Genomic DNA, 25,730 nt, shown 5'->3' with positions numbered 1-25,730 from the left:
AGCAGAAGCATCAGGGATTTTATTATTGACTCAGTTCCCTGAGGCAGAGCCAGGAATTGGTTCCCCAGACCCAGGGTACCACCTTTGCTGCCAGATCCTCCTCAACATATGCACCGTGGCGGGGGTTGGCCCCGTGCACATGTTCATCTGGCTCTGCTGAGCCTTTGCAGCATTTCCAAACCACGGGCAAACCCTGCCAGGCCTCCGGAAGCGGCACCCCCTGCCCAGGCTGGCAGAGACCTGCCTGTGGCTTGGCACAAGGAGGGAGGTTTGTCTGTGAGGGGGGACCTGCCACGGCACTCCCACTCCTCTGCTCCTCCCCAGCCCAGGAATTGCTCACTGGCATTTCTGCTGCACCGTGGCATCTGCCCTCACCCCATTCCATCAACTCCTGGGCATTCTGGGATGCTTTGCCCACTCTGTCCTGTCCAGAGGAGCCACCTCAGATCAGAGATGCTTTCCATCACCTTAATGCTACATAATTCCTGCCCTGTGAGGGTGGTGGAGCAGGACTCGCACTGACAATTGCTGGGTATAGGCAGATGGAAACATCCTTCATCCTCAACCCCACAAGCAGAGGGACTTGGGCCACAGGAGGAACTCTGCCCCTGCAGTGACACACACTGCTGTATCCAGTAATCTTCCCTACTCCCAGAAAAATCCAGCTTGTTTTATTAAATTTTGGTATTTTTTTTTCTACTACTACTTTTTGGTAAGTGCTCTCTTTCTCATCTGGGACAGAAACTCAGTGCCCAGGGAGGTGGTACTGGGGAGGTGAATACCTGCAGGGCTTTCACTTTGCTTAGGATTGTATTCAAATAGTTTTGGAGTGCAAGTAGAAGGAGCTGGTCATAGAAATACAGAATATCCCAAACTGGAAGCAACCCAATAGAATCATTGAATTCAACTCCTGAGTCTTCACAGGGCAACAATCCCTCCTTGTGCCTGAGAGCATTGTCCAAACTCTCCTTGAGCTCTGGCAGCCTTGGGGCTGTGATCACTGCCCTGGGGAGCCTGGCCAGTGCCTGACCAAGTTCCAGGGGAATAATCTTTTCCCAATATCCAGTCTGAACCTCCCTAATCCAAAGAGGAGCAGAAACCCCTCCTTGGGGAGGGGTGGGAGGTTGGAAGCTGCCTGCAGAAGATGAAGGGTGATGTGGAGATGGTACAGACATCCCAGCACCTCCCAAGCCCCAGTGCCATTGGGGCTGAGCCCACAAGTCCTCAGCACTTAACACTCATGGAAAAGGGAATTTTGCTGCAGCTGCCCCAGTGTGGTGGTGCTGCAGCAGGAGCTGGGGATTGTTGCCATCTGTCCCTGCCCTCAGCCAGAGCCAGGATCCCTCCCAGTAAAGGGACATGATCTTGGATGCTGTGCCACAGATTGTCAGGACGCATGCCCTGTCCTGCCTCCTCCTCTTCCTCTCTCCCAGTGCCTCCAGGTCTCACCCCAAGAATGCTGGCACCTGGCATGGCTTTGGGAGCTGGCTGCCACCTGGCACAAGCTTCATCAATGGGAAACCCTCGCTGCTGCCAGGGGCTGCCATGCCCTTGTGACATGGCCTGGCTAAGGCCATGGGGGTGGAAACTGCACGTGGTCTCTGGGGACATGGGCTGTGAGGTGGGACCTGTCTGGTCAGCTGCTCAGGTGCTTGAAAATGATTAGCTCATTGTTTGCTAATGAGCTGGCTGAAGGAAAGGCCACTTCTGCCAGTGCCTGCTCAGCCCTGATCCTGGTGCAACATTGTGCAAATGTGGGAAGTTTCTGCTTTCACCCCATCCTCTCAAGCATTCCTGGGATAAACAAGGATGCGGAGAGGCTGGGGAGGCTCTTACGGCATGAGAGACAGAGGGACTTCACCTATTCCATCATAACCAAAATGAGCCAGACCTCCAACAGCACTAATGCACCTGACAGGGGAACCCCAGAAGTCAAATCCTTCCATTCAGGTCTGTGGCCACAATGCTAATGGTCTGAAATCAGCTCCAGTGGTTCCTGTAGGCCCTACATAAACACATCTTGTTCTTGCAGCGGCAAAGGTGCCTGGTGCCCACAGATGCAAAATGCATTGGAGAGGGATTGGAGGGGGACACTGTGCTCCCTTCCAGGAGGGAGTCACAATCTAAGATGGAAAAACAGGGATCAGGGATGAAATCCCAGCCTCTCAGCAGCCATGGCTGACTTCCTGCTAACTTTGATGTTCCAGTCTGGATCTCGCCAGTCCTTGGGGACAGGCAAGGTGTTTCCTTACCTCAAATTCTTTGGTGAAACTACTGTTTCGAAAAAGGCTCTGCAGATGGGCTGAGCGGGGAAAGGGAAGAGGAACCAGGAGTTAGAAGAGGGTGAGGAGAGATGCAGGTCCCACAATGTTTGGCACAGGCTGAGGATCTTGTGAGGTCAAGCTGCAGCTTGATGGTTTGGAGCCATCATGGCTTCTGGCCAGCTCGAGGACACCTACCAGGACCCATGGTGTTGAGCATCCCCTCCAAACAGGTCCTAAGAGTCACCTCATAGTTGAAATGCACCCTATGGGGTCCTTCCCCACAGCCCATCAGGGAGATGGAACCTACACCAACATCCCAGCTCCAGAACAGGGAATTCACACTCCAAGCATGTCTATGTCCCAGACAACATCCATACCAGATACAGGTTTCTAGCACATTTGGTCACATGTCTGCTTAGCACCTGTTCAGCATCTCTCCAAACACCAACCATGGAGATGGAAACTGCCACCACCCCAGGGTCCTCCTTGGATGGATGGTCTTCCAGCAGCTCCCTGCCCATTATCCTCCCCATCCCTCGAGGAGATGCTGGGGACAAAGCAATGTCCCTGCCTGGTGCTCTTGGGGTGGCAGAGGTCATCGGGGTGGCAGAGGTCATCAGGGTACAGAGATCATCAGGGTACAGAGGTCATCAGGGTGCTGGAGGCTGGAGGTGACCTGCAGCTGTCTGAATCCCAAGGATGGGAAGGAAGAACGTGGAGACCAAGAGAGGTTCTCTCACCCACAGTGCCCACATGGAGACCTCCCAGCTTACCTTTGCAGGCCTTGCGGTCGGTGATGGCCTTGCTGAGGTCTCGGTAGAAGCCCTCCCTGCAGTAGTGGCAGTGCCTCCCCGCCGTGTTGTGCCGGCAGTTGAGGCACACGCCGCCGCTCTTGCGCCCCGACAGCTTGTACAGCTCCATGTTGAAGCGGCAGCGCCGCGCGTGCAGGTTGCAGTTGCAGGCTGCGAGGGAAGGGGACAGCATGAGGGCTGGAGGTGAAACCTGGGAACCCCTGGGTGGGCTGGAGCTGCCCTGGTGCCCCCACGGTGGCTGGGGGCTGTGCTGGAGAGTGGGTTGGACACAGCACAGCATGCCCCAATGTGCTGTCCAGATGTGCAGCATCCACCACCCCAGGGGGGCAGTGCTGGGAGGTGAGGTGGAGGAGAAAGGGCACGTGTAGGGACAGGGCAGGCAAGTGTAGGATAGAGGGGTGCATTCAGGGGGGTTTGGAAGTGCCAGCTGGGCACCTGCTGCCCTGCCATTCCCTCTCCCCCTTCTCTGGCAGCTGGCTCTGGTGACAGAGGCCACCCGGCTTTCCAGCAGGACCACCCACTTCATGCCAGGGCACGTGACAGCATCTCCCCTGCCACCTCACAGGGCATCACCCTCAGCAACTGAGCCCCCCAGTTCTTTGTATTTAATGCTCTGCCCTGTGTACATGGGCACACACACAAAGAAACACACACAGCAACCCATGTGTGCTCCCATACATGTGTGTGTGAAAACAAACGCGTACACTTGAACAAGAACACACACAGACACGCCCCCAAATACCCCCAGACATGCACATGTACAGATGTGCACAGAAACATCTGCATACTCTTACGTGTGCACACACAAATTAGCCCCAGGAAGCGCAGGGCCCCCCCGGCCGATTCCACGTGTGCGAGATAAAAAGGCAAAGCACCGCCCGTTCCCGCTTAACACTCTTGCAAAAAGATAATGGGAACAAGATTTCCTCTGGCCAAACGCGGCGCCCTCCTCCCCCACCCGCCCCCTCCCCGTGCCGGTAAATTGAGGTTGGGTGAGAGTTTTTCCAGGCGTACTGTGAAATTCATTAACATGTCAGCCCAGATTTAACTGCCCGTGCCTGGCCTGGCGGCCTTGTGAAGTTGCCTCCCCACGGCCGGCAGCGCCAGTGGGAGCTTCACCCCGCACAGATCAAACACTCCTCGCCCACCTCGGCGTTCCAGCCGCGGGGATGCTGCAGGACGAAAGGCACAGCAAACACCAACTGTAAAAAAAGAACTTTCTTGGAGGCTTGAGTTGAGTGAAAAGTTGGTGCCAGCACCACGTGCTCAAACCTCGGCTGCCCCCAGAGCTCCCCCGTGTTATGAGATTAGTGAGAAATCACATGGCAGGCATCAAAATAACACCCGCTGGTGCCTTTGGGGGCTTGTGCCTTTTAAACTATTTCTTTTTTCCCCAGTACCAGTGGAAAATAGGGATATTTTTTGAGGCAAATTCTGGGTTGTGGTACGTGGAGGGAGAACAGCAAATACTGTCCAAAGTCCCAGGCAGCCCAGGATGCTGCTGAGCCAGGGATATTGACACTTGGCCAGGCAAGGCACAGTGAAGTATCCCGACACCCAGGATACTCTTGCACTTTCCAGGTAACAACACAGGGACAAGCCAAGGTGGTTTTTGCTGCTGAACTGAGGCAGCTGCACAGAACTGTGGCAAAGGAGCAATTTCTGGGAGTAGAGGAGTCTTGTTATCCCCTTGCAGCACTGAAAGGCAAACTGGATCATGCCAAAAGGCAGCTTTGTGTCCCTCTGGGAATACCCCCAGCATCCTCTGAGGAAGCAGAGGGGCCGGAAGCCCAGAGGGGAGACGATGGGCAGTAGAGGAGAACAGTTGGGTAAATGATTGGCTGCCCTCGTTGCAGGTCCCTCTCTGCCTCCAGTTTAATTGGTGAGGGAGTAACTGGCATCACTGACTCCAGCACGTCCTGGTCAGCCCCAGGGCCAACTTTCCCTGGGAACATGCTGGAGGTACTCTACTCTTCCCAGGAGCTGGGTTTTGGAGGAGAAACGTCCCCTTGCTACCAAGCATCATTGCCTCTCCTTCAGGCAGCTCTGGGCTGGGCGTTGGCAACCTGCTACAGGGTTAGCTTGAGCCAAGCTGGGATTCTGGAGTGGTCCTGGTCAGCCAATATGGGGACCAGGCTGGGTTTGGCCATGCTATGTTGGGTGGCTGTCCCCACAGCACGCGTGACCGTCCCCTCACCCCGTGGCGCAGCCATCCGGTGCTAATTGGGGCAGACGGGTCCCCCCTTGCCCGGCTAAATACTCTCACTGTTCCTCAGTGCCGAGGCAGTTGCAAGCTCTGTCTGTCTCCCGTTAATCACTAATTAAAGGCTTGAATGTTCCCTGCTGTTTGGGGTATTAATAAGAATTTAATTGCACAGTTTGGGGCTAATTACGTGGTAGCTTGCTTCCGCCCTTGTACAGTATGCCCAATTAAACAATCATATGATCAATTAAACAATCACAAGATCTAATAATTTGCAATAATAGACTAATTAAACGTTGACACCTTGCAATGGAACAACCTTCTGTCTCCCTTTTGATGGTGTTTAAACCCCTGCTCAGGCCCTGGCCACCCCAAAACCTCTCCTCCAGGCTGTGGTGGACAGAGGAGCCTGGAATGGTGGCACGAGGCACTTTAGGACAGACCCTGGCACAGGACCGGCAGTGCCATGCACTGAGGCACACGTGTGGCAGGCAATGGAGCCCGCAGGGCAGGAGCGGGGCTCACCGCCCCTCCAAGTTCCCTGGGAATAATTAGGGAAGGCAGCCGGATCAGCGAAACCCTAGACCGGCTGTCGCTGCCAACCCGCAGCGGATTTGAGCTACGCCCCTGCTTTGGCTGGAGGAGAGCCCGGCTGGGACACGGGGCAGGATGAGGCTGCACCTCTGCCCTGGGCATGGGAGCCGAGACCAGAACAGCCCCTTCCCTCCCACCCACACTGCTCCTCCATCCTGGGGAAGGCGCTGGGAGAGAGGGGCTGGGGCTCGCTTTGCTGCTGCCAGGAAGCAGGAGGAGAAGCAGAAGGAGAGAGCCCTGCCCGAGCGACTGCGAGGGACAAGGCTGAGCCACTCCAGCCTCATCCCAGGAGGAGCAGGACCCAGGATGGTCAGACAGGTGTTAATCCCGTCCGCAGGGCGGCTGCCTTCCCCTGCACCCCAGACCCACTGGGATACTGCACCCTGTGGGGTGCAGGTGTCCAGGCAGGGGTGGCAGGGGCATGCTGTTCACTTGCCCACCTCCTAAAACCATCACCTTCCCACTGCTCCCCCCGGCAAAGGGTCATGGCTGATGCTGCTGGGAACCCACTGGTTTCCCAGCACATCTGCTGGGGAGCAGGTACGGAGAACCCTGTCTGGGGAACTCACAAAGGAAGAGGCAAACACTTACAGGAAGGGGCAGAGGACACAGGGGAATTACATGTGATCCTCCAAATCCCACCACCGCTCCGGGGATTGGTGTTTTCAGGCACTGGCATTGCAGCTGGATCACCACATCCCCCCAGCCCGAAGTGGAGGCAGTACTAACCAGCGAAGTCTCCCCAGGAGAGCGCAGCCCCTTCCCCGCCGAGGCCCCGGATCAAAGCAAGCCCCGAGCATTATCCTGGTGCTCCGGGGAGCGCTCCCGCCGCGGCGGCCACAAAGGGAACAAGAGCTCCCGCATCACCAGCGAGTGCATCAATTACTTCCAGTGGCTGCCTCGTGCTAATCCGCTTCCCCTGCTTCTCTGGGCCGGGTGTTTGGGGACGGACTGCCGAGGGGGTGAACGGGCTGCCCCAGCAGCTCACGGGTGCAGGGGTAGGGAGGAGGAGGCGTGAGTCTGCAAGGATAAAGCTGCTGCATCACACGGGGATGCCTGGGACTTTGTCGATCCTGCTTCTACTTACCATGCTGCTGGGATTACCCTTCACTGAGCCTGTCCTGCGCTAAAAGCTGGGGTAACACACGGATGGAGACACATGTCCCTGTTTCCTGCACCAGGCACATGAAAGGGCACTCAGAGCCTCCAAATATTAGCAAGGGAAGCTGCCCGTGGGACATGCAGCCCCTAAGGGGATATCAGGAGAGCTCCTGTGCCTGTGGCCCAATGGCTGTGCCCTGTAACCCCCAGGCACGGGGCCACACACACTGCAGCACAGAGCTGGCACCATGTCCTCTTGCCAAGCCAGCAGCATGGCAAATCCACTGCCACTGCCCTTGCTGCAACATCCCCAAACCCACCCGCTTGCCAAACTCAGGTGGCATTGGGATGTTTCACCGCTGCATTTCCCAGAGGCAGAAATTCTGGTGAAATAAGAAATGTGTGTGCTCATCTCTGGCTGCATGGATGGATGTCCCAACACCGTGCCATGCTGTAGGACATCAGTTTGTTGCCATGCTGCAGCAGGCAGTCTCCCATGCCTTGGAGGGAGACAAATCACCAGGCAGGGTGCTGGGGAGCACAGAGTCAAGAGGTGACACATCCCAATATGACCTGAAGCTTTAGCAGCTCCATGGCTCCATTCTCATCCACTTTCAGGGTGCTGCAACCTCCTCCCTTGCCCCTCAGCTGTCACTGAGCTGCCAAGCTCCTGCATCCACCCACCCTCTTCCTTCTCCTCCTCCCCACTCCCCAGCCACGCCTGACATCCACCACCACGAGCCAGCCATCACCGGTGCCCGACCACAGGACAGAGTCCGAAACAGCCTCCAGGCTGAGCAAAGGGAACTTCCCGGGCAGCCTCTCCTTTTAATTGGTGCTAATTGCTGCGTCTGTTCGTGCTGGCTGGGGAGATGTCATTGTTGAAAGGCACAGAGGGGAAGGCTTGGGGAGCTAATCCAGCTTTCAGCTGTTAAGCCCTTCGGAGGCGGGTGATGGAGGAGCTCTTTCAGGTCCCTTCAGAGAGGGCACAAAGCCCGAGAGGGGAAAGGGAGAAAGAGGGGAGCGAATCAACAGGAAAAAACTACTTTCACACACAGCTTGGGGAAGGGTCTTTGTGAGTAGGGCTGTCAGGGCGGGCTTGAAGGGACCGCATGGCACTCCCGCCTGCTCTTCCCTCCCTCGTTTATCTTTTCAGCTCCATCAGCCCAAAGGGCAATGGGATCTGCAGCCGGGGGCAGGATGCTCAGAGCAACACTCTGCGATGTGGGACTCTAACACCACCATGGACAAGATGCACAGAAAACCTGCAGATGCTCCCCAAAAATGAGCCGCCTCTGGTTTAACCCCTTATGTGTTGGCCAAGCCACCTCCAGGGCTATCTCACTGCTTTACTGAAGGATATGGTGCTGAGGCAGATGCAGTGTGGGATGGCACAAGGGAGGCATCCAGCAGGTTGAGGTCCTCCTTCTGTCCCAGGGGTTTCCATGGGCTCATGCACCTGTTGGGGGCCTCCCCTGCCCGACCTGCAGCAACCCTGGGCAAGGTGCAGAGTGGAGGGATTTTTCTGAGCTCTCATCTTTCTGAGACAAGTGGGAAAACACAAGGGCTGACACATTCCCTCAGGGTGTGAGGTGGTTCAAACCATCAGCTCCAGCACTTGCTTTGAATCCACTGCCTTTTTAGCTGTTCTGAGAAGAAATCTGCTGTAACATGTATATATTGAAGCAGACAGCTGGGATCTCAACAAGACATCGATCACAAATACTAACAAGTCCTTCTGACCTCTCGCACATCACTGAGCCTTTCAGAGGCTGATTAATGGTACAGCTTTCCCTTGTCTCCATCCTCCCGCCACCTCCTGAGACCCGGGCTCCAGTCCAGGAGGAGCAAGAGGCTGTTCCTCTCACTCCCAGACCTTCACAGGACTCTAGCATCCCCCAGCCTCATCCCAAACCAGTAAAAAAACCAAAAATCTCCACCAAAATCCCACAAAGATTCCTAAGTGGGACAGCCAAGCAACACCCAGGCACTCAGCAACAGGACAAGGGGGCACGATGGGCTTAAGCTCTGCCAGGGGAAATTTACGTTGGAGATCAGAAAGAAATTCTTTGCAGAGAGAGTGCTCAGGCATTGGAATGGGCTGCCCAGAAAGGGGGTGGATTCCCCATCCCTGGAGATTTTTAAATGCAGATTGGCCGTGGCACTGAGTGCCATGATCTGGTAAAGGGACTGGAGTTGGACCAAGGGTTGGACTTGATGATCTCGGAGGTCTTTTCCAACCCAATCCATTCTATGATTCTGTGATTCTATGATGTTTTGGAAATGTTTCATTTTGCTGACAATACTTCTAACTCATAGAAACGTTTGCAAGGACAGACAAGGTAAAGCCACCACACCAGAGTGAACACAAAGAATGAAATGTCAAATTAGGATACCTCCAGTATTTCCTCAGTCTCTGCCAGGTTTTTCTGCCTCCTCCCTGTCCCCAAGCCCATCTTGAAGGAGACCACTGCAATTTCCCCTTGGGCCATGGGACAACTGGTTTGTTGCCCAAGGGAAACACTCCAGACAGGTATCCCACATTGTGGTTTGCTGACAGGTGATTTTAGGGAGGGTTTTGGTGCTTGGGCTCATGGCTGAACCACTGCACCTCTGAGAGGACACCTGCAGCAGAGGCAGGGTGAATGGTTGAGCCTTGCTCAATCCTGTGGGGGATGATAGTGTATGGATCTCCTGATGTCTCAGGTAATTGATGAGTATACCCATAAGGAGCAGGAGCCACCTGTAGAATGTGAGATATCTTGTAGCCAGTAAAAGGTTTCCATATATGTTGGTGAACTGACTAACCAATAGTGTCATGACATGTTAGATACAAGAGTATATAAAAAGTGAAGCTGTAACTAAAAATAAAGTCTGGCCTTCTGATGCTGCTGTGCCTGAATCTCTTCTGACCATCATTAGGAACCCCTTACCCCTACAAAGGGTGACCTCAATAAAATCCTCCAGTGAGGGAGATGCTCCCCAGCATCTCCAGACAAGCACAGTCGCTTTGGCTCAGCACCCATCAATCCCTCCCACAGTGACCTGGTTTAGCATTGGAGCCCCAGAAAACAAAAACTGTTGGTACAGAAATACCAAAGGTGAGCAATTCAGATCTATACACGCCCTGTGAGACCGAAGGGAGAGATCAGCTGAGAAGCAGCAAGGCCTCAGCTGCTGTTGTCCAGTAAAGGAGAAATCACTCCCTGGGAGTCCTTAGTAACTCCCTAGAAGTTTCTCATGAGAACTCCTCAGGTTTCCCACAGGACACCAGAGATGTTCCTGAAAACAGTCAGCATGATTTCACCAAAACACTGGACTTGTGAGATATGGATTATAACCAATTGGGATTTGTAGATTGATGGTGTGAGATTCAATTTAGCCAATGGAACAAAGCCTGAACCCCATATAAACCATGTGCAGGGTGTAATAAATGCCATTCACTTGATCACATTGGTCTGGTGTGTAGTGTCCTTATTCCTCCATGTATTTATTGTTTACTTTAAAAAATGTTTAAAGATCCCTTACCCAGACACTCGTTGGCCTCGCGGGCGCTGGCGCGCTGCCAGGGGCGGTCGTAGTGGAAGGGCTTGCAGCGGTCGCACTCGGGCCCCTCCGTGTTGTGCTTGCAGTCACACACCAGCTTCTGCTCCTTGTCCTTCACGCAGCGCGCCGCGTGCCCATTGCACTTGCAGCGCCCACCAACCTGCAGCTCCCCCACCGCGTAGTAATAGGGCGTGGAGCCGGTGCCGCCCTCCTCCTCACCGCCATCGCGGGTGCCCAGGTCGCGGAAGAGGTGTGGGCGGCTGAAGACCACGCGGATGTCGGTGGCCGTCACCCAGTCCTGGAGCACGGGGCTGCTGTCGAAGTCCTGGGCGGAGGGTCGCCCGTCGAGGGTGCTGAAGGCGATGAGCCCGCCGGTGAGCGGGTACAGGTCGGTGAGGCCATCGGTGCACAGGGCCTCCTGCTCATTCTGCTTGGTGACGGTGGCTTTGCTGGGCTTGCCGTAGATCTTACGGCACTGGGAGGAGTAGTACTGGTATGGCACCCAGGTCTTGCCGTAGTCCATGGACTTGAGGATGGCGGTGGACTCGGGCCGGGGCGAGCAGAACTGGAGGCTGACATAGACCACCTCAAACTTCTTGCCGAGGGAGAGGGTGAGGGTGACGTTCTGGGGTGAGTGGTGGAGGGTCTCTGAGCGCCAGCACGTCATGTTGGAGGCGGTGTTGAGGTCGGTCAGGTAGGTGGGTGGGTGGGCTCGGCGTGGGTCTGAGGCGTTGCAGTGCCGTGTCGGGGGCTTCCCGCACGTGCTGGAGGCCTGGACCTCCTTCCCGAAGGCAGCGTTGACAAATTCAGGGATGCAGCGGCGAGGAGCACCGCTCTCATCATAGCAAGGGTCTGGGGGGGTCTGCTGGGCCACAAAGGGGTTCACGGTCTGGGAGAGGCCCAGCATGGCAGTGGTGAGGAGCAGGCGCAGGAGCTGCAGGATCTCCATCCTCTTGGAGTGAAGGAAGTGGCTCCTCCCTGGAGGAAGAGCAACAAGAGTGAATGGCACTGGCAGTGTCACAACACCATGCTGGGGGAGCTGGTAAGGGATGGGAAACACTCCCATGTCTGGTCCTTCACCTGTGCCCACCTTCCCACCCCACATCCACTGATACAGCATGCTGGGAGTGGAGCAGGGAGGCAAACATTTTGTGCTGCCTTATCCACACCAATCCCTTGCTGCTCATTGGCAGGAGTGAAATACCATTGGGAATGGCAAAAGGAGCTGAGCTTTGGATGTAGGAGGTGGAAATCAGGGTACAGCCCTTCTCTAGCCTCTTACAAACCATCCCAGGGTGACAGCAATGCTTCTGCCTGCCAGCAGCCCTGGCTGTCACACACAGTTCAGAGACTGCCACTGCACAGCTGACAGGGGCTGCTGGTAGGGAAGAGCTGGGGAGACCTTTCAGCTGCAACAGGAACTGCAAACTCCAAGCTATCCAGCTGCAGCACAAAACAGCTCCTGACAGCATAGGAGAAGGGAATGGCAGCAAAACCACCTTGCAGGCACATTTTGAAACAGGCAGGAGCTTGTTGGGGTGGAGCCCCAGGGCTCCTGGGAACAGCACCACTTTCCTTGCTGGCCATGGCACAGTGGCTTCTCCAAGCCAGGGACTGGATCTCCTCCAAATTCCTCTGTCACACTACCTGTATAATTCCTGTGGCAAAAGGACATTATCCTGGCCCCACTCCCAAAAAATCCAGGTCTGGGTCTGGCCTGAGATCAGCTCAGTTGGTTAAAACTTGCTTGTAATGATGCCAAGGTCGTGGGTTCAATCCCATGTATGGGCCATTGACTTAAGAGTTGGACTCGATGATCCTTGTGGGTCCCTTCCAACTCAGAATAGTCTGTGGTTCTGTGATTCTGTGAACTAACAGCAGCAGGCCTGTCTGTTGATGGAGGAAAAGACCAGGAGCAAATGAAGAGCCTGGCTGGGCTCCCCTCCCAGCAGCTGCAGCACAGGACCAGGGAGCTGAGTGGCTCCCAGGGAATGTGGCCCATCTCTGTGTCGCAGGATTGAAAAGTGGAAGAGGAATGGGAGGTCACGTCCCCTTCTGACAGCTCTGGCTGCAGCAGGAACATCCCACACAATGCAGATTGGCTGTGTCCCATGCTGTGCGTGGCCATGGCTCATGCAATCACCAGAAAATGGCCCTGAGTGCTGCAGCTGGTAGCAGACCCCTGAACTGCCCAGATGAGTGGATGGCATCAGCTCTGCCAACCTATGGGGTTGTGCTGAGTTAAAGCCAAGTTTTTCAGCCTTACCAGTCCATGCCATGGTCAGGCAGGAGGAGAGGATCCTCTCATCATCCTCTCTCCCACTAATAAATCCTTACAGGATGACTTGGTGTTTCTGTTTCACTTTGAGGAACAAAGCTCTGCATCAGCAGCACAACCCAGCCCAGCATTCCCAGCTCTACCACTCACCTACAGTCCCAATTCTGCTCCTGCCTGTCCAGCTGCCCACTCTGGCTGAAGAAGGCTGCAAGAGACAGCCCATTTCAAGTGATCTGGGATTTTGGGGGGGTTGTTATTCCATTTTGCAAAGAAAAAGGATCCATGACTGTGGAAGAAAGCTGCCTCTCCAGGATGCCAAACCACTAATGAGGAGAAACTCCTCCCTGCGCAGCCACTCTCAGCCCAGCAGCCAGAGCCTGCTGATGGGGCAAGAGGGACAAGGGTCTCAGCCTGTCCTTGGACATCTCCCCCAGGACAAAACCTGCCTCTGCCACTTCCGTGCAGTTTCCTCACTGATTAATCCTCTGCTGATGGAAAAGTTGATGGTCACTGGTGAAAAATTGGCAGCTCCCTTGGTGGTCCCTGCATCCTCCCAGCAGCACAGTCCCCGCTTTACAGCAGTGCTACAGAGCCTTTTGGGACATGTCAGCCTGGGGCTTGGTGACTTGGCAGCCAGCAAAACAAAGGATACTGTCCCTGGAGTGTTTGGAGCACTCAGAACCTACTCAAGGAGTGGGGCTGTAGGATGAGACACTGCAGGGATGTAGCAGGTACCACAGCAGAGGAGGTGCCGTGCCACAAGCACCAGGCAGCGAGGAGCAACCCCCAGTGCAGGCAGCCCACAGGAACCCTCAGCCTTACTAGAGGCAGCTGCCTCCTGGTCAGGAGATGAAACCATGGCTGCTGCCAGCTCCATGGTATCTGCCTGTCCAGGAGCTGTTGAGCTGCAGCTGCAGCCGGTTAATCCCTCAATGCAATCCCCCACCAGCAGAGCTCTGCTCCTGGGGTCACACCCAGCAAAGGAGGCTGCAAAGTGCTGACAGCCCTCCCTCAATGCCCAGCAAGACCTGGCTGTGCACATCCTTGCAGAGGCCAGCACAGAACCTTCAGTCCTGTGATGCTGCCAGTCCCCCACACTGCTCATCATCTCCATTCCCTCCCATACCCCACAGTGTGGACCCAGTCAAGCACTGCTGCCACCACCTCCCACTCCACCAACCCTGGGGCAGCATGTAGCATGGGGACAACCCTGTGGGAAAACCTGTGCACCAGGAACAGAGGTGAAACGCCCAGAGGTGCAACGCCCAGAGGTGCCTCAGCAACCTTATCCATCCACTGCAGGGGGACTTGGGATGTAGAGAACAAGACACTTACTAAACCCTGCCAAGGAGGAATCTCCTCCATCCTCCGCCCCTATCTGCTATGTGGCAGCAGGGTGATAGGGTAGGGACATGCCCAAGCATGCCACCTGTAAAGGCCTTTTAATTCCCTGCCTGGTGAGACACAAAGGTGTGGGGACACCCCTGCCCAGGGGACAGTGACAGCAACAGCACCTTTGGTAGCCAGGGAAGAGCCCAGAGGTGAAGTCACTATGAGCACTGGGGCAGCAGACCCAGGACAGGGTTACCACTGCTTTTGGGCTGCGTGGGGAACACAAGCATCTCCTGCCCATCCTCCCTGCCCCGATGGAAAGCTCTGTCCCTCCTGCCGGTCTTACCGTGTCCCTGAGATTCAGTGCCAAACTTCTGGGGGCTCTGCTGCCGGGGAGCAGCCATCGGGGAGCCAAGGCTCGCCCAGCAGCGCATCGGCGCTGAGGAGGCAGGGCATGAATGGAAATCATTATCATCCGCAAGACCACACACAGGCGCGCACGCTCCGCGCTCAGCTCACCCCATTATCCCGCTGAAAGAGAGCCGGGGCCGGTGGTCTCCGCGGGCCTCACCTCCGTACCGGAGAGGAGGGCAAGCTGCAATCTGCTCCCTTTTATGCATATTCAGCACGACCCCGGGACTGCCGGCAAGCTGCCAGAGAGGCCTGGGAGTGGGTATTTCTATCCCCAGCCCCCACGTGCCCCCCTTTCCACTTCCCATCCTTGCTGCCCCCGGTTCAGATCAAATGGAGACGCTGCTGACTAAGCAGAGAGAAATGGGATGACCCCTCGGTGCCGAATCTAGCCCAGCACACGCCTGGATCCGGCACGAGTAGGGACATAAGCGATGGGGTGCCTTTCTCAGGGACAGCATCCTGAAGGTGTCCCCAGCGAGGCTGCCAGCTCGCTGCCACCAGCGGCACCCGCGGGCCGGGGCTCACCCTTCCCGAGGAAGCCCTCCCAGCTCCTGCCCAGAAGCGCCTGCATTTTTGAGGTGGGCGATTTCCTCACTCCTCCGCTCGGGGAATGCTAACAGCCGTGCGGCTTGGAAGGAAGTCACGCCGCCGGAGTGCTTCAGAAGTGCTTTAAAAAAATTAGCTACCACATCCAACGCCTCCACACTCCTTCTCCCTACAGCCAAACGCTTCCCAGAGCGACCGGCAGCGTTTCCCTGCCTTGTGGGAGACTTGTCAGGGCGCTGCTCCAACCCACTGTGGGTTCCTTTCCCATCGTCTTTCCGGGAGGCAGTGCAGCTGAGGGTGATGCCAGGCACAGATGCCTGCCTGGAGTGCCACATCTCCCAGTGCTGAGCTGTGGGGTGGCTGCTTGGTCCCCAAAACAGAATGCAAGAGGCAAGTGCAGCAGGTGAGGCAAGGAGAGCAAACTTCCTACAACACACATGCTGGTGCCTACGGCAGGCCCAGGGTCACCACCCAGCAGACAGGGGCCGTGGCAGCTTTGCTGAGGTAATTACAGGATTAAGTGGAACAACACGGGGCAGGGAGGGAAGGGAGTTATTTGCCAGATTTGATCCCAAGACCTTTGCCGCTCAGGAGCAGCCTTCTCTAATTAAAGCGGAGGTGAAGGCGTGAGTGGTGCTCTGTTGTTGGAAAAATGTGAGTTTAGAGGGCAGGCAATTGCTAAAGCTGAGCAACCAGGAAAGGTCCCGAGGGATGACAGAGGAATGATGCTTCCTTCCTGCCAGGGACCTGTGCTGCTCCCTCCCACCCCATTCTCACCGATGCTGCTGACATGGTCCAGCTGGCTGGGTTTCTCCTGTGGGCCAGGACAGCACCATGTATGGGGTACTCGTATCACCCCAGGAAAGCATGTGGTCTTACTTGGAACTGGTTGAGATGGGAATGACTGGTCCCCACAAGGTGCTGCATCCCCTTGTGCACAGGGGTGAGGTCCTGGGTGCCAGAACAGGGCAGGGAAAGAGCCACACATCTGCATGGGGCACAAACATGCTCCTCATGGCACAGCAGAGCCGTGGAGCAGTAGGCAGAGATTCCTGGGCAAGGACCAAAGAAACGCACTGTTTGAGTCCAACAACTAGACCCAAAGTGCTTGGGCAAGACTGACCCATGAGGACTGTTCCTCTCTGAGATGTGTCATTCTCAGTAAAGCTCAGCAGCACCTCAGTTGTCACCTGAGCAGAAGGGCACTGGGGATGAGACCCAAAGCAGAAGAAGAATGATGTGCTCATAGAAGCTGTAACCAGGCACAAAAGACCAGAGGATGTCCCTTAACCAAGATGTATCTGCTACCACCCTGCACTTTTCCACCTCATTATGGGGCCTTTCCAATGAGGGCATGTGCACTCCCTTGCACACATGCTGTGAGAGCCACCCCCTGCAGATCTGCCCCAGTTCATGAACAAGACCCGGGGAGCTGCCAGGGTTCCTGGGTACCCAGGGCCCTCACCCACCATGGCAATACCTGCTGAAGGAAACTTCATTCCCTCACCCAACAAGCAGAATGCATCAGGGACAAACTGTGCTTCGGCCATGGATAAATCATTCCATGTGTCTCTGGGACATAAAAACACAACTGAGAAGTATTTACAGTGAAAGGAAAAACCCCGTGCAGCCAAGGTGCTGGTCCAGGCTCGGCTTTCCAGAGGGAGGGAGAGGCTGGAGGGATTCAGTGTGGCTCGGAGTGCTAATCGCCTTCCCAGCCACTAATGGAGCAACCAGTGCCCACTGGGGACATGGCTAATGGCACTGAGGAGATGCCTCTCTTTCCTTTACAAGCTCCCTCCTCTCTTCTGATATTTAAGTATCAGAAGCTGTGAGCGCTTACAGACCCACATCAGCAGAGTTGGCTACTCTGCGTGGCCCCTCGGGCTTTCAGCCCCCTGAAGGTACCGCTCATGAGGGCAATTACACGGCAGCGTCTTCCTGCAGCAGGCACTCCGGGTGAGAGATACTGCAATGCACTCTGGCAGGTCAGAGCCAGAATTACACAAGCCATACGATCCCCCAGCGGTGCCAGGAGACGCGTACAAATTACACTGCAGGAAAGGATGGGCCAGATTCTGACCTCAGCCCTTTGGCATCAGCCCGAAGTAACTCCATTCACATCGGGCCAAACCAAGACGTAAGCGACTCCATTCAAATTTACACTGGCATACCTGTGGTCAGGATCTGGCCTGGCTTGAATTAGTTGCAGCCTGATGTTACAAAAGGCAGAAATGGAGCCCAGATTTCCAAGGTTATCGAAAACAACAAAAAATAAAAGGAAAAGAGAAATCCACCATGAAGCAAACCATCCCCAGGCTACTCAGCCATGTGAACAGAGCTGTCAAAGGAGGGATGCCCAGACACATCTCTGCTCACCAGTTTTGGTAACTCATAAGCCATACTGACCACAGGAAGGAGGGACCAACACCCAGCACTGGTGCCCTGCTGAGTCCCCTGTGCCTGCTCTGCTCACCACTGGCTCTGGGTAGAGAAGGTCCTGCTGCCACAAAGGGAGACTTCAGCACAGTATCATCCATATGATGCAGAGGTGAAATGATTTTGCTGCAACACTCTTGCATCCCCCAGCCAGTGCAAGCTGGAGATCTTCTCATGCTTCCAATGCAAGAGCAGCTCAAGGAGGCAACTGGAGCCCTTGACCTTGCAGGAGCAGCAAACACTGCCTGGATGAATTTGGACACAATGATCCTTGTGGATCCTTTCCATCTCAGGGTATTCTATCATTCTATTCTACCCTATTTATTAACCTCTATTAGAGCTTCACTAGTTGTTTTACCCAACTCTAAGACAAGCCCAGCTCCATGAACCCCTTTGCACACTCCTGCCATGGTCCTTGGCTCCGTTGACTGCTCCCAGCAGCATCCCTCAAGGTGCAGAATGTTTTGCTCCCACTGCTCTAGTGGGACTCATGTAGTCCCAGCCTAGAAGTCCTCATTGCTTCAACCCCTTTCCACTCCATACGGGAATAAAGTGATCTGGTTTCCATAACGTCCCTTATTGCCTTTTCACAACATGCCGGGCACAGATGTTGAAAATAGTCTGGATGAATATTTAAAATGGTATTCAGAGATGACAACATTTGGCCGGCTTTGAAAGATCTCTCACATCGGGCAGAGGATGGCTCACGACAACGGGCCGGAAACATGCTGCACTTTGACATCTCATTTTTTTACCCCTTCTCTGGCTATTGGTACAATATTTCATGCCCCTGGTGTCCCACAGCCCGTTATTGCTCGAGTGCCAGCCAAGCCTGCAGCATTTGGAAGAAGCTGTCACGTACGTTTTTAAACATCACGGGGCAAAGCGGAATATGGAAAATCTGTCGCGTTTCCATACCGAGCGTGAGTGTCCTGCGCAGGCTCAGGGAGGGGCTCGAAGGGGCACTAAATAATTGCTTCCTTATGGAGCAAGGCCTGGCTAAGAGAGTGGGGGAACAGGAGGCAGAGGTGCTGTGGACACCCTCGGCATGGCAGGCTGCTTCCCTGCTGAAGGCATCTCAGCAAGGTCTGCAAGGTCTGCACTGATGCTCACCCCCTTCCTCAGGGCTGGGAAACTCTTCTCAGACCCATAGCTCTGCCAGCTGCTAGCCAAGGTGGGAGCTCTGTTCTGGCCAGCCCAGACTGAAGACATCATGTTCTGGTGCTCAGGGAGCAGTGGAAATGCTCCTCAACCTCGACGACTAGCAGCTTGCATTTCTGGTGAGCTCCTCACGCTCAGCTGCATCCCTAGGCCTGGCTTCTGTTTTTCGCAGGCTGCAGACACACCACAGCTCCTTCCCAACCTGGCGTTACACCTGCTCTCTTCTCTGCAGGGACCCACCTTGCCCTCCTCCTTCCTCACACAGGAAGAGGTAGGGGTGTTGAGACCCCCACAGCCCATCCTGCTCTTGGACTGCTAGACCTCCTGTCCCCTGACCAGCCTGCTCCAACCAGGTGAGCAGAGAAGCACAGCAGCTCCCTCTGTTTTGTAAAAGGAATATTGCAAAAAAAAGAAAAAAAGTTGTCCTCCATCCATCCAAACACCTTGGAGGATGTTTTCAGAGTACAGCTGAAGCCATATCCCTCTGCACTGGTTACAGAGAGCTCCAGCCTCTCCTGGCTCACAGACAAGCAACAGCAAACTCAGTCAGGGAAGAGGGACCTGTGACATTTCCAGCCATGCGGGGTTTGCACATCCAGGTCTACACTCACTATCATCTCAACACAGGTTCAGGTCCTTGATGCAAACAGCACGGATGGAGGTGAGGATGCTCAGCCCAGCTCGCATCCCAGACACTCGTGGGGTGAACTGCCTGAGAGAGCACCATCCATGCCCAAGTGTTGCCCAGATGAGCAGCAAGCCAGCAGGACCACTGTGGTGCCAGCGGAGCTCCTGCTCCTGCCCACGGGGCCTTCCTCACCCACTGTGTTTGGCGAGGCAGCAGCCTGCCAAGCACCACGTCCCCCATCACACCCAGTTATTCCTTATCCCAAGAAAGGTATTTCCACCCACCCACTCTCCAATGGGCCAGGGAAGCTGTGGGTGGGACAGCGTTTTGAGGAAACGAGGGTTCAGCAGCTCCAAGAGAGAAAAGCAAACGCAAACCCACCAAACGCAGCCCGGCTTCCCTTCTCCCCGTGCCGCCGCCCACTCGCACGTGCCCTGCCCAGGGCTGCTCTCACCCTGGCTGTCGCTCAGGGCAGGGCGCTGGGGGTGCCCAGGGTCTCTCCCAACCCGGTCCCAGCACTGCTGCGCAGCCGAATCCATCGCGCGGGGGCCGATTCCGGAGGGAAGCCCCTCTCTGAGCCACCCCGCAGGGGCCGTGCTGGGAAGGGACCGGCGATAACCTCAAGCCTGGGATGGTGGCAAGGGCGATGCCACCCGCCAAGGTGGCTTTGTGCCGGTGGAACCCTCCCGGGTGGAGAAGGGCCTGCGGCGGGAGCTGCGGGAAGGGCAGCACGTGTGTGCCCCGTGTCCGGTCAGCCGGGGCTGGCACAGCAGGCACGGCCTGGCGGGTCTCCCGCCGCTGCCCGCACCGCGCCCGCACCGAGCGGGGCCGGGGCTCCGCCGGGCTGCGACACCGCGGGGCTTCGCACAGCGCCGAGCACCCGCACGGCCCTCCGCCCGCCCTGCGGGGCGGCCGCGGCGAGCCGAGCCGGGCCGAACCGGGCCAGAGCGCGGAGTGGCCACGGGTGCAGCTGCCCGGGGCCGGGAGCGGAACCGGGAGCGGGGCTCGGCGGCGGGCGGGCGGCCGCGCTGCGGGGAGGTCCCGTTCTCGGCGGTGAAAGGATGGAAAGGGAAATAAAGGGAGGGTGAGTGCGGGGGGAGAGGGAGGAATAAAAGGCAACGACGGAGGGAGCGGTGGAGAGGAGAGCGGGAGCCGGGAGCTCCGGGAAGTTGGAAGCGCAGCTTACCGCGGCCGGGCAGGTAGCGGGGCCGGTCCGGGCGGCAGGTCCGGGAGCGGCGGCGAGAGGAGTCGGGGCCGCGGCGGAGCGGACGGCGGGCGGGGGCAGCCCCTTCCCGGGGGGCTGCGGTACGAAGAAAGGAAAAAAGTAAAGAAAACGGGAAAAAAAGGCAATAACAAATTTCCAGGCAAGTGTGTGTGTGTGAGCAAAATACGGCGAAATAGTGGAAAGCGGGAGCGCTGCTCCCGGCGGTGCGGGCGGGTCCCAGCGCCGTGCCCGCAGCCGGCCGCGCTCCCGCCCGCTCCGCCGTACCGCCCGCGGCTGCTTCGGCTGCGGGAGGGAGGGGGGAGGCGGCAGGGGAGGGCGAAAAGGAGAGGAAAGGAAAAAAACCAAACCCAAACCAAAACAAAAAGAAAAACTTAGAGAAAAAAAAAAAGAAAAGCAAGAATTGGAGAAACTGAGCCCCGACCGCCGCCTGGAAGCGGAGTAAAAAGGCTCCAATAAATCCCGGGTTGAAAAGAAGGGAAAAGTCACCTCCCCGAGGAAATCAGAAGCAGATTTCGAGCCATTTAATCACATGCAGGGAGGTGTGTGCGTGTGCGCCGCCCGCCGCCGCTGCCAGCCCTGCCTCCGCCCTCCGCCCCGCCGGCAGCCCAGCGGGCAGGGCCGGGGCCGGGCGGGGAGCGGGAAGCCCTCCCCGCAGGGGTCCCCGTGGCCGCCCCACCGGCGGGCAGCCCTCCCCGTCGGCCACCGCCGCAGGGGTCGGGGTGGCCGCGGTCCCACCTGCCGCCCGGGCATCCCCTCCGCACCCCGGCAGTTCGCTGAGCCCGCCGCGGGTCCATCCCCGCGGTGTGCGGGTGGCTGAGAGGCACAGCCCACCACGCCGAGGGCTCATTGGTGCCGCGGGGAAGGCAGCCCGTTATCCTCCCTTCGCTTCCCAAAGCAAATGAAGGATTTACCAGGCGGGAGCAGCTCCTCTTATGGAGGAGGCTGGAGTCTCCGCTCCATCCCGTGGTGCGGAGGCTTCTCACGCGCTGCTGCACCGAGGCCGTCCTTGGTCTCTGATTTTTGGGCAGGGGGGAGAAAAATGGGGCACTTCCGTGCCCAGTACATCTGCCTCCGGGCTGCCCCAGGGGGGCTGCCCCGCTATCCCCAGGCCACCTGCGAGCGGGGCAGGAAAAAGGTGAAACTAATTTAATAAGTTTGTGTGAGGCGGTGGAGGAGAGCAGAAAACCCGGACCTGGATCCCCTCCTTCACTCGGGTCGTGTTCGCAGCCCTGCAGCCCCCACATTGGCCGGGGGAATATCATCTTATAAATGCCTTGGCAGTGGATGTGACGACTGAGGACAGCACTGGAGATGGGGAGAAGGGCAAAGTCCTAGCACGGTGCTCACCCGTTACGTTCAAAGCCCCCACCCAGCACCACCCTGCTCCCGGAGAACCCCCGCTCACCCACATCCTGTTGCTCCGGGGCAGCAGGTTGCAGGAGCAGCTCTCCCAGCCGGCTGGCAGATGCTCGCTGAAGGCGCAGACCCCAGCTGGCCGCGGGCCCCAGGGGAAGTGCTGTTTGCTGCTCTCTGCCTTGTTGCACAAAACACTTTTCCCCCTACTTCAGCAGCAGGGACATGGATAAACAAGGGGAAAGCCACCAGGGGATAGAACAGAAGAGACCCGTGAGCAGGGGAACCTCAAGGCTCTCTAAGTCCAGTGCTACAGGTGTTTTGTAGCCCCCCTGTTTCTCTCGGGGACACTTGTGCATTTGGAGAGTCAGATAGCCAAGCCAGAAGCCACAACAGCAGCCCAGAGGAGAAGCAAGTACAGGCTCAATGTTTGATATGTGTGGGATCACATCAGAGCATGGGGCAGAATGAGACCCAAGCTTGTTAGGACAGTGTGGGACTTAGTGTGAGGGACTGGGAACAGACTGGGGTAACCAAAGCAACAGGGAAAAATGGGGTATGGCTCGAAGATCCTGAGGTGACACAAATCAGGAATTGTTCAAGGGATGGACCTGAAGGCATTTTCCTCACTAGAAAGCACAAGAGCAACCATGAGCATGAGCTGTGATGGTGTGCCAGCCTGGCTGGGCTGCTTCATTGTGGTGCTGAGCTGTGGAGCTCAGTCACCACAAACTCAGTGCTGCTGTTTTCACACCTGTTGGACCCTCTGCTGTCCTATCCTGCAACTCAAACACAATGCTAGAGGTGCTGGCCACCATATGGAGAAGTCTTGGGACTGCTTTCCACAGCCTCATGTCAGTGAAAGCCCAGCTGAGATGGGCAGACGCTGTTTCCTGAATCCCCATTTCCACTCTTCCCTCTTTGCAGGATGGAGAGACAGAGAAAGATGTGAATCTGGGTTTGGCAAAGAAGGGTTGCCATGGGCATCAGCAGGGATGGAACACTTACTGAGGTAGGAATTGGGCTGTGAGACCCTGCTGGTGCCCCTCAGCATGCCAACTTCACCACGAATAGGGCACCCAGTGCTCACTGCCTTCCTGGGTAGATTTTTCAGGACTGGGGGGAGAAGAGAGCAAACATACTGTGTTGTTTGTCTCCCTGGTGTCTGCAGGAAGCTCTGCCCCTTGCAAGCTCCCATTCTGCATCATTCCTGCTCCTCCTGCCTCATGAAGGCACAGCATCTGGTGCCAGCCAGGCCTCTCAGTCAATGAAGGATTGCTGAAAGAACACAGCCACCCACAAGCTGTTGGAGCAAATGCTCCAGCACCAAGTCAGCTGGGTCAGACAGAAGCACAGAATGGGTTGGAAGGAACTTTTTAAAGATCATCTAGTCCAACTGCACAGCAGGGATATCTTTTGTTAGACCAGATAGCTCAGGGCCCCATTCAAACCTGGCCTTCAACACTCCCAGGGATGGGGCAGCCACAGCTTCTCTGGGCAACCTGTGCCAATGCTTCACCACCCTCAAAGCCAAGAATTCCTTCCCAATACCCCATCTAACCCTGCCCTCTGGCAGTGGGAAGCCATTCCCCCTTGTCCTGTCCCTCCAGGCCCTTGTGCCAAGTGCCTCTCCAGCTCTTTTGGAGTCCCTTTAGGCACTGGAAGGGGTTCTCAGGTCTCCCTGAAGCCATCTCTCCTACAGGCTGACCCCCTTTCTGGCCTTGCTGCCCTCAGCACCTCGTCCCCCTGCCCCCCTGTACACACTCGCAGCCAGCCCAGCGCTGCAGAGGACTCCCTTGGCCATTGCTTTCTGCCCAGATAATGGCTCAGACCCCATCCTCTTGAGCCCTCCAGGGACGCTCGGACCCTCCTCGAGTCCCCCGGCACGCCGAACCCTCCTGGCTTCCCAAGCCCCTCGAGCGCCCCCGGGACTCCCGGACTCCCAAGCTCCCCCAGACTCCCGAGTCCCCCAAACCCTCCTGGCTCCCCCGTCTCCCCAAGCCCCGTGGCTTGATGCCCCCGAGCTCCCCCGACCCCGGTCCCTCTCGTCCCAGGTCCCTCTCGTCCCCGGTCCCGCTCGCCCCCGGTCCCGCTCTCTCCCGGTCCCGCTCGCCCCGGTCCCGCTCGCCCCCGGTCCCGCTCGCCCCCGGTCCCGCTCGTCCCCGGTCCCGCTCGCCCCGGTCCCGCTCGCCCCCGGTCCCGCTCGTCCCCGGTCCCGCTCTCTCCCGGTCCCGCTCGCCCCGGTCCCGCTCGCCCCGGTCCCGCTCTCTCCCGGTCCCGCTCGCCCCGGTCCCGCTCGCCCCCGGTCCCGCTCTCTCCCGGTCCCGCTCTCTCCCGGTCCCGCTCGCCCCCGGTCCCGCTCTCTCCCGGTCCCGCTCGCCCCCGGTCCCGCTCTCTCCCGGTCCCGCTCGCCCCCGGTCCCGCTCTCTCCCGGTCCCGCTCGCCCCCGGTCCCGCTCTCTCCCGGTCCCGCTCGCCCCCGGTCCCGCTCTCTCCCGGTCCCGCTCGCCCCCGGTCCCGCTCGCCCCCGGTCCCGCTCGTCCCCGGTCCTCGCGGTGCGCGGCGCTCGCGCGCCCCCTGCCGGCCCCGCCGGGCTAACGGGAGAGCGGCCCCGACCCCGACAGGGACCCCCACCGGGACCGCGGTGCGCGCAGCAGTACCGGGCACCCCGACGCTGGGTGACTTGCCGGGTGAGCCCGGCTGAAATCCAGCCCCCAGCCCAGCCGAGGAAGGAGAACAGGTCACAGCGGGCAGCACCAGCCCCATCCCATCATGTCACAATGGCTCTGAGAGGTGAAGGCTCGGGTTTCCAGGTAAGCAGGGAAGACACACTACTTGCTGCTTCCCCACGTCCTTCTTTAACCTCCACACTGAAGGAGGAAGAGGTTTTCTGCTGGTCCTACAGGCCACTCTCCCAGTGCCGTGAGAGAGGAGGATCCCATTTCAGCCACTGGGTCATCTTCAGGGTGATTCCATAATTCTCATGTTTCCCTTCTTTCTGTGCCATTTCCTCTTCCAAGGGCACCTCATCTGCCCCCCTTTCTGGACTGCCAGTCTCCTGGCAAACAATTCTGCCTTCTCTGTATTCAGAGTCTGTCCCCACACCTGGTTTCTTCTGGGGACAGCAGCTGTCCCCATGACCTGAAATGTGACCTTGCCAGGGCATTCAGAGAGGTACAGACATTCTTCTCACAGAGAGTGTGCTTTGACCAAGGCATCCTGCCATGCTCCATCACACCAGCATCTCAGGGCTCTCCTGAGTCTCAGCAGCTCTTGGGGTCTGTTCCCTCCACTCTGATCCTCCTGCTCACCACCAGCCCTCCTGCAGGCTCAGTGCACCCATGGTACATTTGGGTCCTTCCTCTCACTTTGCACAGCAGGAGAACAGAGTGGGCTGCATGCCCAGCTGGAAGGTGCAGGCAGCACCCCAGGTTTGAGCACTGTAAGGGTATGGGGACAACCCAAACATGCCTTTCCTGGGGACCAGCAACACTGCTCTGGGCCATAACAGCTCTTCTTTTCCACCCAGGAAAGTCAATGGGGCAGTCACTTTGAGGATTTCGGGTCTGGGTGCCCTTACGAGTCTGGGTAAAATCAGAACAACATTGCCATGGGCAGAAACACAGTTTTGCCTCCATCGCCCAGGGGAAAGCTGAGCATCTGGGGCCTGAGTCTCATTTATACATGAGCCATTTCACCACTGACATAAATAACCAGTTCCAGGCATAGGCAGACACGAGAGCCAGCCCTCGGTGGAGACAGGGATTGTTGGTTGAAAGGTGTGTGGTGAATGTGGCTTGTGGAAAAGGAACACCATGCAACGTCACCAACATTA

The 25,730-nt window shown here is 57.1% G+C and overlaps 1 protein-coding gene across 1 annotated transcript in view; it reads right to left on the bottom strand.

Annotated features, from left to right (window-relative positions):
- NTN3 (netrin 3) overlaps positions 1-20,563 on the bottom strand; it is a 33,514-nt gene extending 12,951 nt beyond the window's left edge. The window contains exons 1-3 of the mRNA XM_071571072.1: positions 20,505-20,563; positions 10,503-11,498; positions 3,038-3,226 (exon numbers count right to left, since the gene is read on the bottom strand). Coding sequence (XP_071427173.1) covers positions 3,038-3,226; positions 10,503-11,469 — 1,156 coding nt within the window. The 5' untranslated portion in view covers positions 11,470-11,498; positions 20,505-20,563. The remainder of the gene's footprint in view (positions 1-3,037; positions 3,227-10,502; positions 11,499-20,504) is intronic.
- Positions 20,564-25,730: the final 5,167 nt, after the last annotated feature.

Source organism: Pithys albifrons, chromosome 16 (genome assembly GCF_047495875.1).
Source record: "Pithys albifrons albifrons isolate INPA30051 chromosome 16, PitAlb_v1, whole genome shotgun sequence".
Classification (NCBI taxonomy): domain Eukaryota; kingdom Metazoa; phylum Chordata; class Aves; order Passeriformes; family Thamnophilidae; genus Pithys; species Pithys albifrons.
The sequence above is the reverse complement of the archived record's forward strand: the minus strand, read 5'-3'. Positions and strand labels throughout refer to the sequence as shown.